The sequence below is a fragment of the Somniosus microcephalus genome, chromosome 6 (genome assembly GCF_052327205.1).
Source record: "Somniosus microcephalus isolate GS21.2 chromosome 6, FLI_Smic_1.0, whole genome shotgun sequence".
In the NCBI taxonomy this organism is placed as follows: Eukaryota; Metazoa; Chordata; class Chondrichthyes; order Squaliformes; family Somniosidae; genus Somniosus; species Somniosus microcephalus.
Window position 1 is genome coordinate 208,087,558 of NC_140992.1, and position 12,907 is coordinate 208,100,464.

Consider the following 12,907-nt stretch of genomic DNA (forward strand, 5'->3'; position numbering starts at 1 on the left):
ATGTCCCTGGAAAGCTGGGGGTGACGCCCGAGTAGTTTCTTGATGAATGATGAGATTTATAACAGAGTATTAGAGTAAACTTGCAAGGAACATAAAAGCGGACTGTAAAAGCTTCTACAAGTACGTAAAAAGAAAAAGATTAGTGAAAACAAATGTAGGTCCCTTACAGTCAGAAACAGGAGAATTTATAATGGGGAGCAAGGAAATGGCAGAGCAATTAAACAAATACTTTGGTTCTGTTTTCACAGAAGAGGACACAAATAACTTCCCAGAAATGCTAGGGAACCAAGGGTCTATTAAGAAGGAGGAATTAAAGGAAATTAGTATTAGTAAAAAAAAATAGAGCTGGAGAAATTAATGGGACTGAAAGCCGATAAATCCCCAGGGCCTGATAATCTGCATCCCAGAGTACTAAAAGAGGTAGCCATGGAAATAGTGGATGCGTTGGTTGTCATCTTCCAAAATTCTATAGATTATGGAACAGTTCCTGCAGATTGGAGGGTGGAAATGTAACCCCACTATTTAAAAAAGGAGGGAGAGAAAACCAGGAACTACAGACAGTAGTAGTAGGGAAAATGCTAGAGTCTATTATAAAGGATGTGATAACAGAACACTTAGAAAATATCAACGGGATTAGACAAAGTCAACATGGATTTATGAAGGGGAAATCGTGTTTGACAAGCCTACTGGAGTTTTTTGAGGATGTAACTGGTAGAATAGATAAGGGAGAACCAGTGGATGTGGTGTATTTGGATTTTCAGAAGGCCTTTGATAAAGTCCCACATAAGAGGTTAGTGTGCAAAATTAAAGCACATGGGATTGGGGGTAATATATTAGCATGGATTGAAAATTGGTTAACAGACAGGAAACAGAGTAGGAATAAATGGGTCTTTTTCGGGGTGGCAGGCAGTGACTAGTGCAGTACCGCAGGGATCAGTGCTTGGGCCCCAGCTATTCACAATATATATCAATGATTTGGATGAGGGAACTAAATGTAATATTTCCAAGTTTGCTGACGACACGAAACTAGGTGGGATTGTGAGTTGTGAGGAGGATGCAATGAGGCTTCAAGGTGATTTAGACAAGTTGAGTGAGTGGGCAAATACATGGCAGATGCAGTATAATGTGGATAAATGTGAAGTTATCCACTTCAGTAGGAAAAACAGAAAGGTAGAGTATTATTTAAATGGTGATAGATTGGGAAATGTTGATGTACAAAGGAACCTGGGTGTCCTTGTACACCAGTCACTGAAAGCAAACATGCAGGTGCAGCAAGCAGTTAGGAAGACAAATGGTATGTTGGCCTTCATTGCAAGAGGATTTGAGTACAGGAGCAAGGATGTCTTGCTACAGTTATACAGGGCCTTGGTGAGACCACACCTGGAGTACGGTGTGCAGTTTTGGTCTCCTTACCTAAGGATATACTTGCCATAGAGGGAGTGCAGCGAAGGTTCACCAGACTGATTCCTGGGATGGTTGCACTGTCGTATGAGGAGAGATTGGGTCAACTAGGCCTGTATTCACTAGAGTTTAGAAGAATGAGAGGGGATCTCATTGAAACGTATAAAATTCTGACAGGGCTAGACAGACTGGATGCAGGGAGGATGTTTCCCCTGGTTGGGGGGTCTAGAACGAGGAGTCACAATCTCAGTGTGGCAAAGACATGAAAGGAGGTTAAAAAATTCTTAGAATTAGATCATAATCAATCTTCAGTTTCATGAACAGCAGAAATTTATAACATTTAATTATTATTTTATTTCTCCTCTCCAGCTTTTTTCCCCTTCCTCTCTTGACTCGTGCTGATGTATTGATTGTCCTCTGCTAGTACACCCAAGAAAAAAAAAAATCTTTCCTTTTATTAATTGTCCTCGGTTGCTCACCCAAGTTGCCATTATTCATGTGGGAGCCTAGACAGTGAGTACTGGCAGGCTATTCACCATGGAGGGCAACGCAGCTATGTCGGATCCTGTCCGCACCAGATATCAATGTGCATGTAAGTCTTCTTACAGGAGTCACGGGCTAACAACTAGGAGTGAGAACCCTAGCAGATCTTCCCCTCTTGAACCCAGGAAGACTGGGACCAATTGTGGCACCCCTACTGCTGCCCTGGCTGAGTTCAGTTAAGTCAGCACTGGCTATGGATCAAATCTGGGATGTTTCTGGTCATTATAGTTCAATTACTCGATGGATAAACCTGCTGAGCCACTGGGGTAGTCTCATTAGAAGTAATTTTAAACAAAACGTTAAATGATCTTTAAGCAAAAATATTGATGTTATACTTAGTTTATGGTAATGTTCGTTGAATTAATGGGTACTTTCAAACTAATGTGAGCAAGTGATCAGTTAACAACTACCTGATGTTTAGCTACAAGAGATTAATTTACAAAGAAACTGACTGATGATTAGGAGTTACCTTCCTTTCTAATTTACTCAATGTCTAGAAGTACAGTACAGGTTCCACGGTGAGTGACAGAAAATTACATACCTAGGGTAATTTCATATTCATTCTTTATGGCTGATAGCAACGGTTTGTAGGTTTTTAAATCCTCGATGAAATATTCAAACACCTCACGGTAAGCCTTTGTGGAAAGCAGAACAATTAGTGTCTCAGCAATGATAGGCAGGGGTCTGAGTCAACACCTCGATAATTTAAGAAGCACTCAGAATAGGCTGTGATGAAGTAATTTTAAACATTACATATCAACTGCATCTGCTTATGCTGTGCTTCCTCCAAATATTCTGGGTGCTTTCTTCAATTCTTGTACAAGAAGTAGGTGTCAGTGTGAACAAAGAAAGCCAGTGTACTGCAGATCATTGATGTAGAATGATTGTGACATACTTGCTGGAAGTTTATCTCAAAATAAGCTTCTAGCTGACAACTGGAAAATTCTACACAATGGGGGTGGGGGAGTGGGGTGGAAAAAGGATGCAATGTCAATGCAAGAGCATTTTTTCCCTTTTATGTATAAAATCTCTTAAAATCAGCATTCACAAAAACTACAAACTTCTGGGCTTTATATTAGTGCTGAAATACTACAGTGATTTCTAAAGGGTTAAGACCATTACATCACAGGTCTAGAAAGTTCTTGCTCTGCGGTATTCTTCTCACACTAATCACTTGCTTCATTATGTCTGACACAGCCGCTTACTAGCTGCATGCTGGTTCTCAGTTTCACATTAGCATCTAATTATCAGTTATTCCAGCAATTATTGGTTTTTGGAACCATACTTTATGTATAAAATTTAGAAAGAAAGGATATATTTCTTTACACGGTACAGCTGCAGCAATAGACATATCAATTAGTTGTTCCTGTTGCTGCACCTTAAGAAAATTATCCCAGGCAGCAATCTATCAAAAGTGCAAGGCTAATTATAGGGGGATGGGTGGTGTAGAGCAATTGGGCGGTAATTAAAAAGCAGATGCATAATATAACACAAAGACAATGTCATCATTGCCAATAACACACAAGGAAAGAAAATGCTAAAACTCGCACAAATAGGTCTCAGTCTCACACAAGCCATCACGGAGTGGTGCTCGGCAGAGTTCAGCCAATGTCACACCTGGGGAAAACAAAACAATTCCATACAACATCAAAATAAAAGAAAGCTACCCAGAGCAGTTTGTAGAAACTAGCTTGAGTGGTATAGGTAAATGTCTTTGAATAGGTTCTCCATCGGTCCATGTGCTGTAAGGTTCTAACAAAAATTGAAGTCCATCATTTACCCACAGGCTTTATTAGTAAATTTGCCAATCTTCATGATTCACATGGTGGTATGTGATAATTTTGTTGCCTATAGTTTTCCCTTCCTTACTCTTGCTGGGGTAGAGTCCCATAGGCTTTGAGTACCCTCTGGTAACTTAGCCGAGCAGTCATTTATTTCCATGTATGTACAAGCTCCAAAAGGGAGTGTCAGCAGGCTATTTGTTTGTGGGGGTATCACAGCCAAGCCCAATTGTTTCCTTACCCAACATTCACTTTCTAGGGGGGTTCACTGGATAGCAATTAGGAATGGGAACAATTTCTGATTTTTCTCTGTCATTGCGTGGTGTACTGAGGCCAACTATAGTCCCTCTACTGCCCCACTGGTTGAGATCAGACAATTCTGACAACACAAAAAACTTTTACAATTATATTAGGAAAAAGAGGGTGGTTAAGAGCAATGTGGGCCCATAAAAACTGACAATGGTGATATTATAAATGAAAATAAGGAAATGGTGGACATGTTAAATAATTACTTTGCGTCAGTATTTACAGAAGAGGATAGCATGCCGGGCATCCCAAAGAAACTAATATTGAATCAGGGGCAAGGACTCATCAAACTCAACGTAGTGAAAGAGGACGTATTAAGGGGTTTAGCATCTTTGAAAGTGGATAAATCCCCAGGCCCGGATGAAGTGTATCCCAAACTGTTAAGACAAGTAAGAGAGGAAATAGCAGAAGCTCTGACCATCATTTTCCAATCCTCTCTGGCTACAGGTGTGGTGCAAGAGGACTGGAGGACTGCTAATGTGGTTACCGTTGTTTAAAAAGAGGGAAAGGAATATACCGAGTAATTACAGGTCAGTCAGCCTAACCTCGGTGGTGGGAAAATTATTGGAAAAAATTCTGAGCGACAGGATAAATCGTCATTTAAAAAGACACGGATTAATCAGGGACAGTCAGCATAGATTTGTCAAGGGAAGGTCGTGTCTGACTAACTTGATTGAATTTTTTAAGGAAGCAACAAGGAGGGTCGATGAGGGTAGTGCATTTGATGTAGCCTATATGAATTTTGGCAAGGCTTTTGATAAGGTCCCACATGGCAGACTGGTCATGAAAATAAAAGCCCATGGGATCCAAGGCAAAGTGGCAAGTTGGATCCAAAATTGGCTCAGAGGCAGGAAACAAAGGGTAATGGTCAAAGGGTGTTTTTGTGACTGGAAGGCTGTTTCCAGTGGAGTTCCACAGGGCTCAGTACTGGGTCCTCTGCTTTTTGTGGTATATATCAATGATTTGTACTTGAATGTAGGAAGTATGATTAAGAAGTTTGCAGATGATACAAAAATTGGCTGTGTGGTTGATGATGAAGAACAAGGCTCCAGACTGCAGGAAGATATCAATGAACTGGTCAGGTGGGCAAAACAGTGGCAAATGGAATTCAAACTGGAGAAGTGTGAGGTAATGCATTTGGGGAGGGCTAACAAGGTAAGGGAATACACTATAAATGGTAGGACACTGAGAAGCGCAGAAGATCAGAGGGACCTTGGAGTGCATGTCGACAGATCCCTGAAGATAGCAGGATAGGTAGATAATGTGGTTAAGAAGGCAGACAGGATACTTGCCTTTATTAGCTGAGGCATAGAATATTAGAGCAGGGAGGTTATGCCTGAACTGTATAAAACACTAGTTAGGCCACAGCTAGAATACTGCATGCAGTTCTGGTCACCACATTACAGGAAGGATGTGATTGCACTAGAGGGGTGCAGAGGAGATTTACCAGGATGTTGCCTGGGCTGGGGAATTTTAGCTATGAGGAAAGATTGGCTAGGCTGCGGTTGTTTTCTTTGAAACAGAGGAGGCTGAGGGGAGACCTAATTGAGGAGTATAAAATTGAGTGGCCTAGATAGAGTGGATAGGAAGGACCTATTTCCCTGAGCAGAAGGGTCAATAACCAGGGGGCATAGATTTAAAGTAATTGGTCGGAGGTTTAGAGGGGAGTTGAAGAGAATTTTTTTCACCCAGGGGGTGGTGGGGGTCTGGAACTCACTGCCTGAAAGGGTGGTAGAGACAGAGACCCTCATCACATTTAAAATGTACTTGGATATGCATTTGAAGTGCCATAACCTACAAGGCTATGGACCAAGTGCTGGAAGTGAGATTAGGGTGGATAGCTCTTTGTTGGCTGGCGCGACCAAGATGGGCTGGATGGCCTCCTTCTGTGCTGTAATTTTCCATGTAAGCGAATTAACAGTAAAGAAGAAAATGACACTAAAGAGTGACAGATCCCCAGGACCAGATGGTTTTCATCCCAGGATTTTAAAGGTAGTAGGTAAGAATATTGCAGATGCCCTAACTATGATCTTCCAAAGTTCTCCTGATTCAGAACTTGTTCCCTTAGATTGGAAAATTGCACATGTCACTCTGTTATTTAAGAAAGGTGAGAGAGTGAAACCAGGAAATTATAGAACAGTTAGCCTAACATCTGTTGTCGGAAAATTACTAGAGTCTATAATTAAGGATGGAGTGACTGAACACCTTGAAAATTTTCAGCTGATCATAGAGAGCCAGCATTGATTTGTAAAGGGTAGGTTATGCCTACTGGATACAGCAAAGGCTATGGGCCCCGACAACATCCCAGCTATCGTGCTGAAGACTTGTGCTCCAGAATTAGCCGCGCCTCTAGCCAAGCTGTTCCAGTATAGCTACAACACTGGTATCTATCCAACAATGTGGAAAACTGCCCAGGTATGTCCTGTCCACAAAAAGCAGGACAAATCCAACCCGGCCAATTACCGCCCCATCAGTCTACTCTCAATCATCAGCAAAGTGATGGAAGGTGTCATCGACAGTGCTATCAAGCGGCACTTACTCACCAATAACCTGCTCACTGATGCCCAGTTTGGGTTCCGCCAAGACCACTCGGCTCCCGACCTCATTACAGCCTTGGTTCAAACATGGACAAAGGAGCTGAATTCCAGAAGTGAGATGAGAGTGACTGCCCTTGACATCAAGGCAGCATTTCACCGAGTCTGGCATCAAGGAGCCCTAGTAAAACTAAAGTCAATGGGAATCAGGGAGAAAACGCTCCACTGGCTGGAGTCATACCTAGCACAAAGGAAAATGGTTGTGGTGGTTGAAGGTCAATCATCACAGCCCCAGGACATCGCTGCAGGAGTTCCTCAGGGCAGTGTCCTAGGCCCAACCATCTTCAGCTGCTTCATCAATGACCTTCCCTCCAACACAAGGTCTGAAATGGGAATGTTTACTGATGACTGCACAGTGTTCAGCAACATTCGCAACTCCACAGATAATGAAGCAGTCCATGCCCGCATGCAACAAGACCTGGACGACGTTCAGGCTTGGGCTGATAAGTGGCAAGTAACATTCACGCCACAGAAGTGCCAGGCAATGACTATCTCCAACAAGCGAGAGTCCAACCACCTCCCCATGATATTCAATGGCATTACCATCGCCGAATCCCCCACTATCAACATCCTGGGGGTCACCATTAACCAGAAACTTAACTGGACTAGCCACATAAATACTGTGGCAACAATAGCAGGTCAGAAACTAGGTATTCTGCGGCGAGTGTCTCACCTCCGGACTCCCCAAAGCCTTTCCAACATCTACAAGGCACAAGTAAGGAGCGTGATGGAATATTCTCCACTTGCCTGGATGAGTGCAGCTCCAACAACACTCAAGAAGCTCGACACCATCCAGGACAAAGCAGCCCACTTGATTGGCACCCCATCCACCACCTTAAACATTCACTCCCTCCACCACCGGCGTACCATGGCTGCAGTGTGTACCATCTACAAGATGCACTGCAGCAACTCACCAAGGCTTCTTCGGCAGCACCTCCCAAACCCGTGACCTCTTCCACCTAGAAGGACAAGGGCAGCAGGCGCATGGGAACACCACTGCCTCCAAGTTCCCCTCCAAGTCACACACCATCCTGACTTAGAAGTATATCGCCGATCCTTCATCGTCGCTAGGTCAAAATCCTGGAACTCCCTACCTAACAGCACTGCGGGAGTACCATCACCACACGGACTGCAGCGGTTCAAGAAGGTGGCTCAAGGGCAACTAGGGATGGGCAATAAATGCTGGCCTTGCCAGCGATGCCCTGATCCCATAAACAATTTTTTTTTTAAATGACTGACGAACTTGATTGATTTTTTTGAAGAGGTGACTAAAGTAGTGGACAGGGGTATGTCTATGGATGTTATTTATATGGACTTCCTGAAAGCATTCGATAAAGTCCCTCATAAGAGACTGTTAGCTAAAGTTGAAGCTCATGGAATTGAGGGCAAATTATTGACCTGGTTTGGAAGCATAAAATTACAAAGAGATATTAATAGATTAAATGAATGGGTAAAACTGTGCCAAATGGATTTCAGTATAAGCAAGTGTGAGGTCATCCACTTTGGACATAAAAAGGATAGATCAGAGTACTTTCTAAATGGTGAAAAGCTAAAATCAGTGGAGTTCCAAAGAGACTTGGGGGTCCATATACATAGATCATTAAAATGTCATGGGCAGGTACAAAAAAATCAGAAAGGCCGATGGAATGCCGACCTTTATATCTAACTATAGATATACTATAGTTAGAAATAACTAAATAGCTATAGTTATATAGACTATATAACTATAGATACATATCTATAATACAAGGGGTATTAGAATACAAGGTCTAATACCCCTTGTATTCTAGCTATACAGGGATTAGAAGTCATGCAGCAGCTATACAAAGCCCTAGTTAGACTGGAGTACTGTATTCAGTTCTGGGCACCGCACCTTATGAAGGATATATTGGCCTTTGGTGTGCAGCGTGGATTTACTAGAATGATACCTGGACTCCAAGAGTTTAATTACGAGGAGAGATTACACAAACTAGGGTTGTATTCCCTGCATTTTAGAAGATTAAGCGGTAATTTGATTGAAGCTTTCAAGATATTAAGGAGAACTGATAGGGTAGATAGAGAGAAACTATTTTGCTGGTTGGGGAATCCAGGACTAGGGAAGCTAGTCAGACCTTTCAGGAGTGAAGTTAGGAAACACGCAAAGTGTAGCAGAGGTTTGGAACTCTCTTCCGCAAATGGTAGTTGATGCTGGGTCAATTGTTAATTTTAAATCTGAGATTGATAGATTTGCGTTAACCAAATGTATTAAAGGATACGGGGCAAAGGTGGGTATATGGAGTTAGGTCACATAACTTTATTATTAATTTGATTGTTGTAAATTGTGCCCAAACCTCTGTGGTAAACCACTTTTATCGTTCACTATCGTTACACTATAGTTATCACTGTTATATCGTTACTCTATGGTTATCACTGTTCACACTGTTGTATCACTATATGAGGTCGCCTCTTGTCACACTGTTATACCTGGGCTGACCACTGCTGACTCCGCCCATGGCTCCACCTACCTGCCCAGGTATAAGGGTGGTCGACTGGCTGGTATTCCTCCTTGTTGGATCCGATCACCCACGAGGGTGGGCTCTGTTATTTAGCCAATAAAAACCTATAGTTACTTTCTTAACTCGTCGCTTTTCATTGGATGAATTGATAGGTATATCAATTTTATTGGCTAAATTTTAAAATGTCGTTCCCTGAGCAGCAAAGCGAGCAGCAAAACGACCAGCCAGACGCCGAGCTACAACAGCCACAGCAGCCAGCTTGGCTGCGAGCCCTCAGACCACCGTACCTGGATCTAAACCCACAGGCTGCAAACTCAGCCCTCGACTTCGAACACTGGCTGAGCTGTTTCGAGTCCTACCTGGGAGAATCCGGCGTGCCTCAGAGATCCAAGCTAAGAGTTCTGACCGCCCAAGTGAGCCCTAAAGTATTTGCACTCATCCGGGACCTTAAAACATACGAGGACGCCATCAACCGGCTGAAAAGACAGTACCAGAGCCCGGTAAATTCCATGTATGCCAGACACCTCCTAAGATCCCGCCCGCAACAGCCAGGAGAGCCCGTGGATGAATTTTTACGGGTGCTACAAGCACTCGGCAGAGACTGTAACTTTAAAGCGGTAACGGCGGCAGAAAATACTGAAGACAATGTCCGCGATGCCTTCGTGAAAGGCCTGCGGTCCAACTACTCACGGCAAAGACTACTGGAAGCAAAGGACCTCGACCTGGACAAAGCTGCAGCCCTCGCTCGCTCTCTAGAAGTGGCCCATCGGGACCTCGAGGCATACTCAAGGTACTGTAACTCGCGACCCTGGGACATGGGACCGACCCCGACCGCAATACCCCCCGCAGCAACCCCCCTGGGACCTACCTCAGCGTCGGCGTCCCGGACCCGATCGAGACCGCCACCCCCGGTACCGGCTCAGACATCGGACCCCCGCGATCGGGCCGCCGGCTGCTTCTTCTGCGGCCAGGCGAAACACCCGAGGTCGCGCTGCCCTGCCAAAAACGCGACCTGCTGGACCTGCTTGAAGAAAGGCCACTTCGCAAAGGCCTGCAGAGGGGGATCAACGGAGGCCAGCAGTGCCTCATGCGAGCTGTGGGGGCGGCCATCTTCCATCAAGGCAACAGAGGCCAGCATCCCCACATGTGAGTCATGGGGGCGGCCATCTTTGATCCAGGCAACCGACACCAGCAGTGCCTCATGTGAGTTACGGGGGCAGCCATCTTCTCCGCCATTTTGTCTAACCTCGTGGGAGACACCATTTTACCCACCACGCTCGACCGCCACCGTGCCTCTAGACCCGACTACCGCCTCACCCGCAGACTACAGCAACTCGCTCAGCTATACACTAGCCTCCGTCACACTGGACCAAGCCCGCCCGCATCACCTGTCCAAGTCCATGATGGACATCAAAGTAAACGGCCACGCCATGACCTGCCTGTTCGACAGCGGAAGCACGGAGAGTTTCATCCACCCAGACACGGTGAGCCACTACTCCCTCCCTGTCCAGCCAACGCGCAACCGGATCTCGATGGCATCGAGGTCCCATTCTACAGACACCAGCGGCTACTGTGTCGTGACCCTGTCGGTTAAGGGTACGGAGTATAAAAATTTTAAACTCCTCGTCCTGCCCCAGCTATGCGCTGCCGTCCTACTAGGGCTAGACTTCCAATCCCACCTCCAAAGTGTCACGCTAGCATACGGCGGACCCCTCCCCCCACTCACAGTCGACAACCAGCAGATTTTAAACCGCCCACCGCGTAACACCTGCGGCCTATCCACCCTCAAGGTCCCGCCACCTTCCCTGTTCGCTAACCTCACCCCCGACTGCAAACCCGTCGCTACCAAGAGCAGGCGGTACAGCGCCGGGGACAGAGCTTTCATTAGCTCTGAGGTGCAGCGTCTCCTGAAGGAGGGCATCATCGAAGGGAGCACTAGCCCCTGGCGTACCCAGGTCGTGGTCGTTAAGACCGGCAATAAAAACCGCCTGGTCATCGACTACAGCCAGACCATAAACAGGTACACCCAGCTGGACGCATACCCCCTTCCCCGCATATCTGATATGGTCAATCAGATCGCACAATACCGAGTATTCTCTACCATCGACCTTAAGTCGGCCTACCACCAACTCCCTATCCGCCCTGAGGACCGCCAGTATACTGCCTTCGAGGCGAATGGCTGCCTCTACCACTTCCTTAGGGTTCCCTTCGGCGTCACCAACGGGGTTTCGGTCTTCCAAAGGGAGATGGACCGGATGGTTGACTAGAACGGGCTGCACGCCACGTTCCCCTACCTAGATAACGTCACCATCTGCGGCCGCGACCGGCAGGACCATGACGTTAATCTGGAGAGATTCCTCCGTACGGCCCAACGGCTGAACCTCACCTACAATAAGGAGAAATGTGTGTTTAACACCTCGCGCCTTGCCATCCTCGGCTGTGTAGTAGAGAACGGAGTCATCGGCCCCGACCCCAAAAGAATGCGTCCCCTCATGGAGCTACCCCTCCCCCACTGTCCAAAGGCTCTGAAGAGAACCCTGGGGCTCTTCGCCTACTATGCCCAATGGGTGCCCAATTATGCAGACAAAGCCAGACCCCTCATGAAGTCCACATCCTTCCCCCTTACGGAGGAAGCGTGCGCAGCCTTCTCCCTCATTAAGGGAGACATTGCCAAGGCCACAATGCACGCAGTGGATGAGTCCATCCCCTTCCAAGTGGAGAGCGATGCATCCGACTTCGCCCTAGCCGCTACCCTTAACCAGGAGGGGAGACCAGTGGCCTTCTTCTCAAGGACCCTACAGGGCCCTGAGATCCGACACTCGTCGGTCGAGAAGGAGGCCCAGGCGATTGTGGAGGCGGTACGACGCTGGAGGCATTACCTGGCAGGCAAACGATTTACCCTCCTCACCGACCAGCGTTCGGTCGCTTTTATGTTTAATAACAAGCTGAGGGGCAAAATCAAGAATGACAAGATCTTGAGGTGGAGAATCGAGCTCTCCACCTATGATTATGATATCTTGTACCGGCCAGGTAAGCTGAACGAACCCCCTGATGCTCTGTCACGAATTACATGCGCCAGCGCGCAAAGTGATAGACTTCAGACCCTCCACAACGACCTCTGCCACCCCGGGGTCACCAGACTTTACCACTTCATTAAGGCCCGCAACCTGCCCTACTCCATCGAGGAGGTCAGGACCATGACCAGGAACTGCCAGACCTGCGCCGAGTGCAAACCGCACTTCTTTAGGCCGGACAGAGCAAGCCTGATCAAGGCCACCCGCCCCTTCGAGCACCTGAGCATCGACTTTAAGGGGCCCCTCCCGTCCTCTGACCGTAATGTGTACTTCCTCAACATTGTTGATGAGTACTCCCGTTTCCCTTTTGCCTTCCCCTGCCCAGGCATGACCAGTACCACGGTCATTAAATGCCTGAACGACCTCTTCGCCTTGTTCGGGTTCCCAAACTATATACATAGTGACCGGGGCTCCTCCTTCATGAGCGAGGAACTCCGTCAGTTCCTACTAGCGAGAGGTATTGCCGCAAGCAGGACCACCAGCTACAACCCCCGAGGGAACGGCTAGGTGGAAAGAGAGAACGCGACGGTATGGAAGGCCGTCCTCTTAGCCTTAAAGTCTAAGGGCCTCCCAACCTCCCGCTGGCAGGAAGTCCTCCCGGCAGCGCTGCATTCCATCCGGTCACTACTTTGCACTGCCATTAACGCCACCCCCCATGAACGAATGTTTGTTTTCCCCAGGAAGTCGACTACGGGAACCACTCTACCAACCTG

The 12,907-nt window shown here is 46.6% G+C and overlaps 1 protein-coding gene across 2 annotated transcripts in view; it reads right to left on the bottom strand.

Annotated features, from left to right (window-relative positions):
* The window catches only part of tsnaxip1 (translin-associated factor X interacting protein 1), a 158,356-nt gene that overhangs the window by 92,946 nt on the left and 52,503 nt on the right, over window positions 1–12,907 (bottom strand). For both annotated transcript variants that reach the window (XM_085991314.1, XM_085991315.1), the window contains exon 5: window positions 2,486–2,579. In XM_085991314.1, coding sequence (XP_085847440.1) covers window positions 2,486–2,579 — 94 coding nt within the window. The remainder of the gene's footprint in view (window positions 1–2,485; window positions 2,580–12,907) is intronic.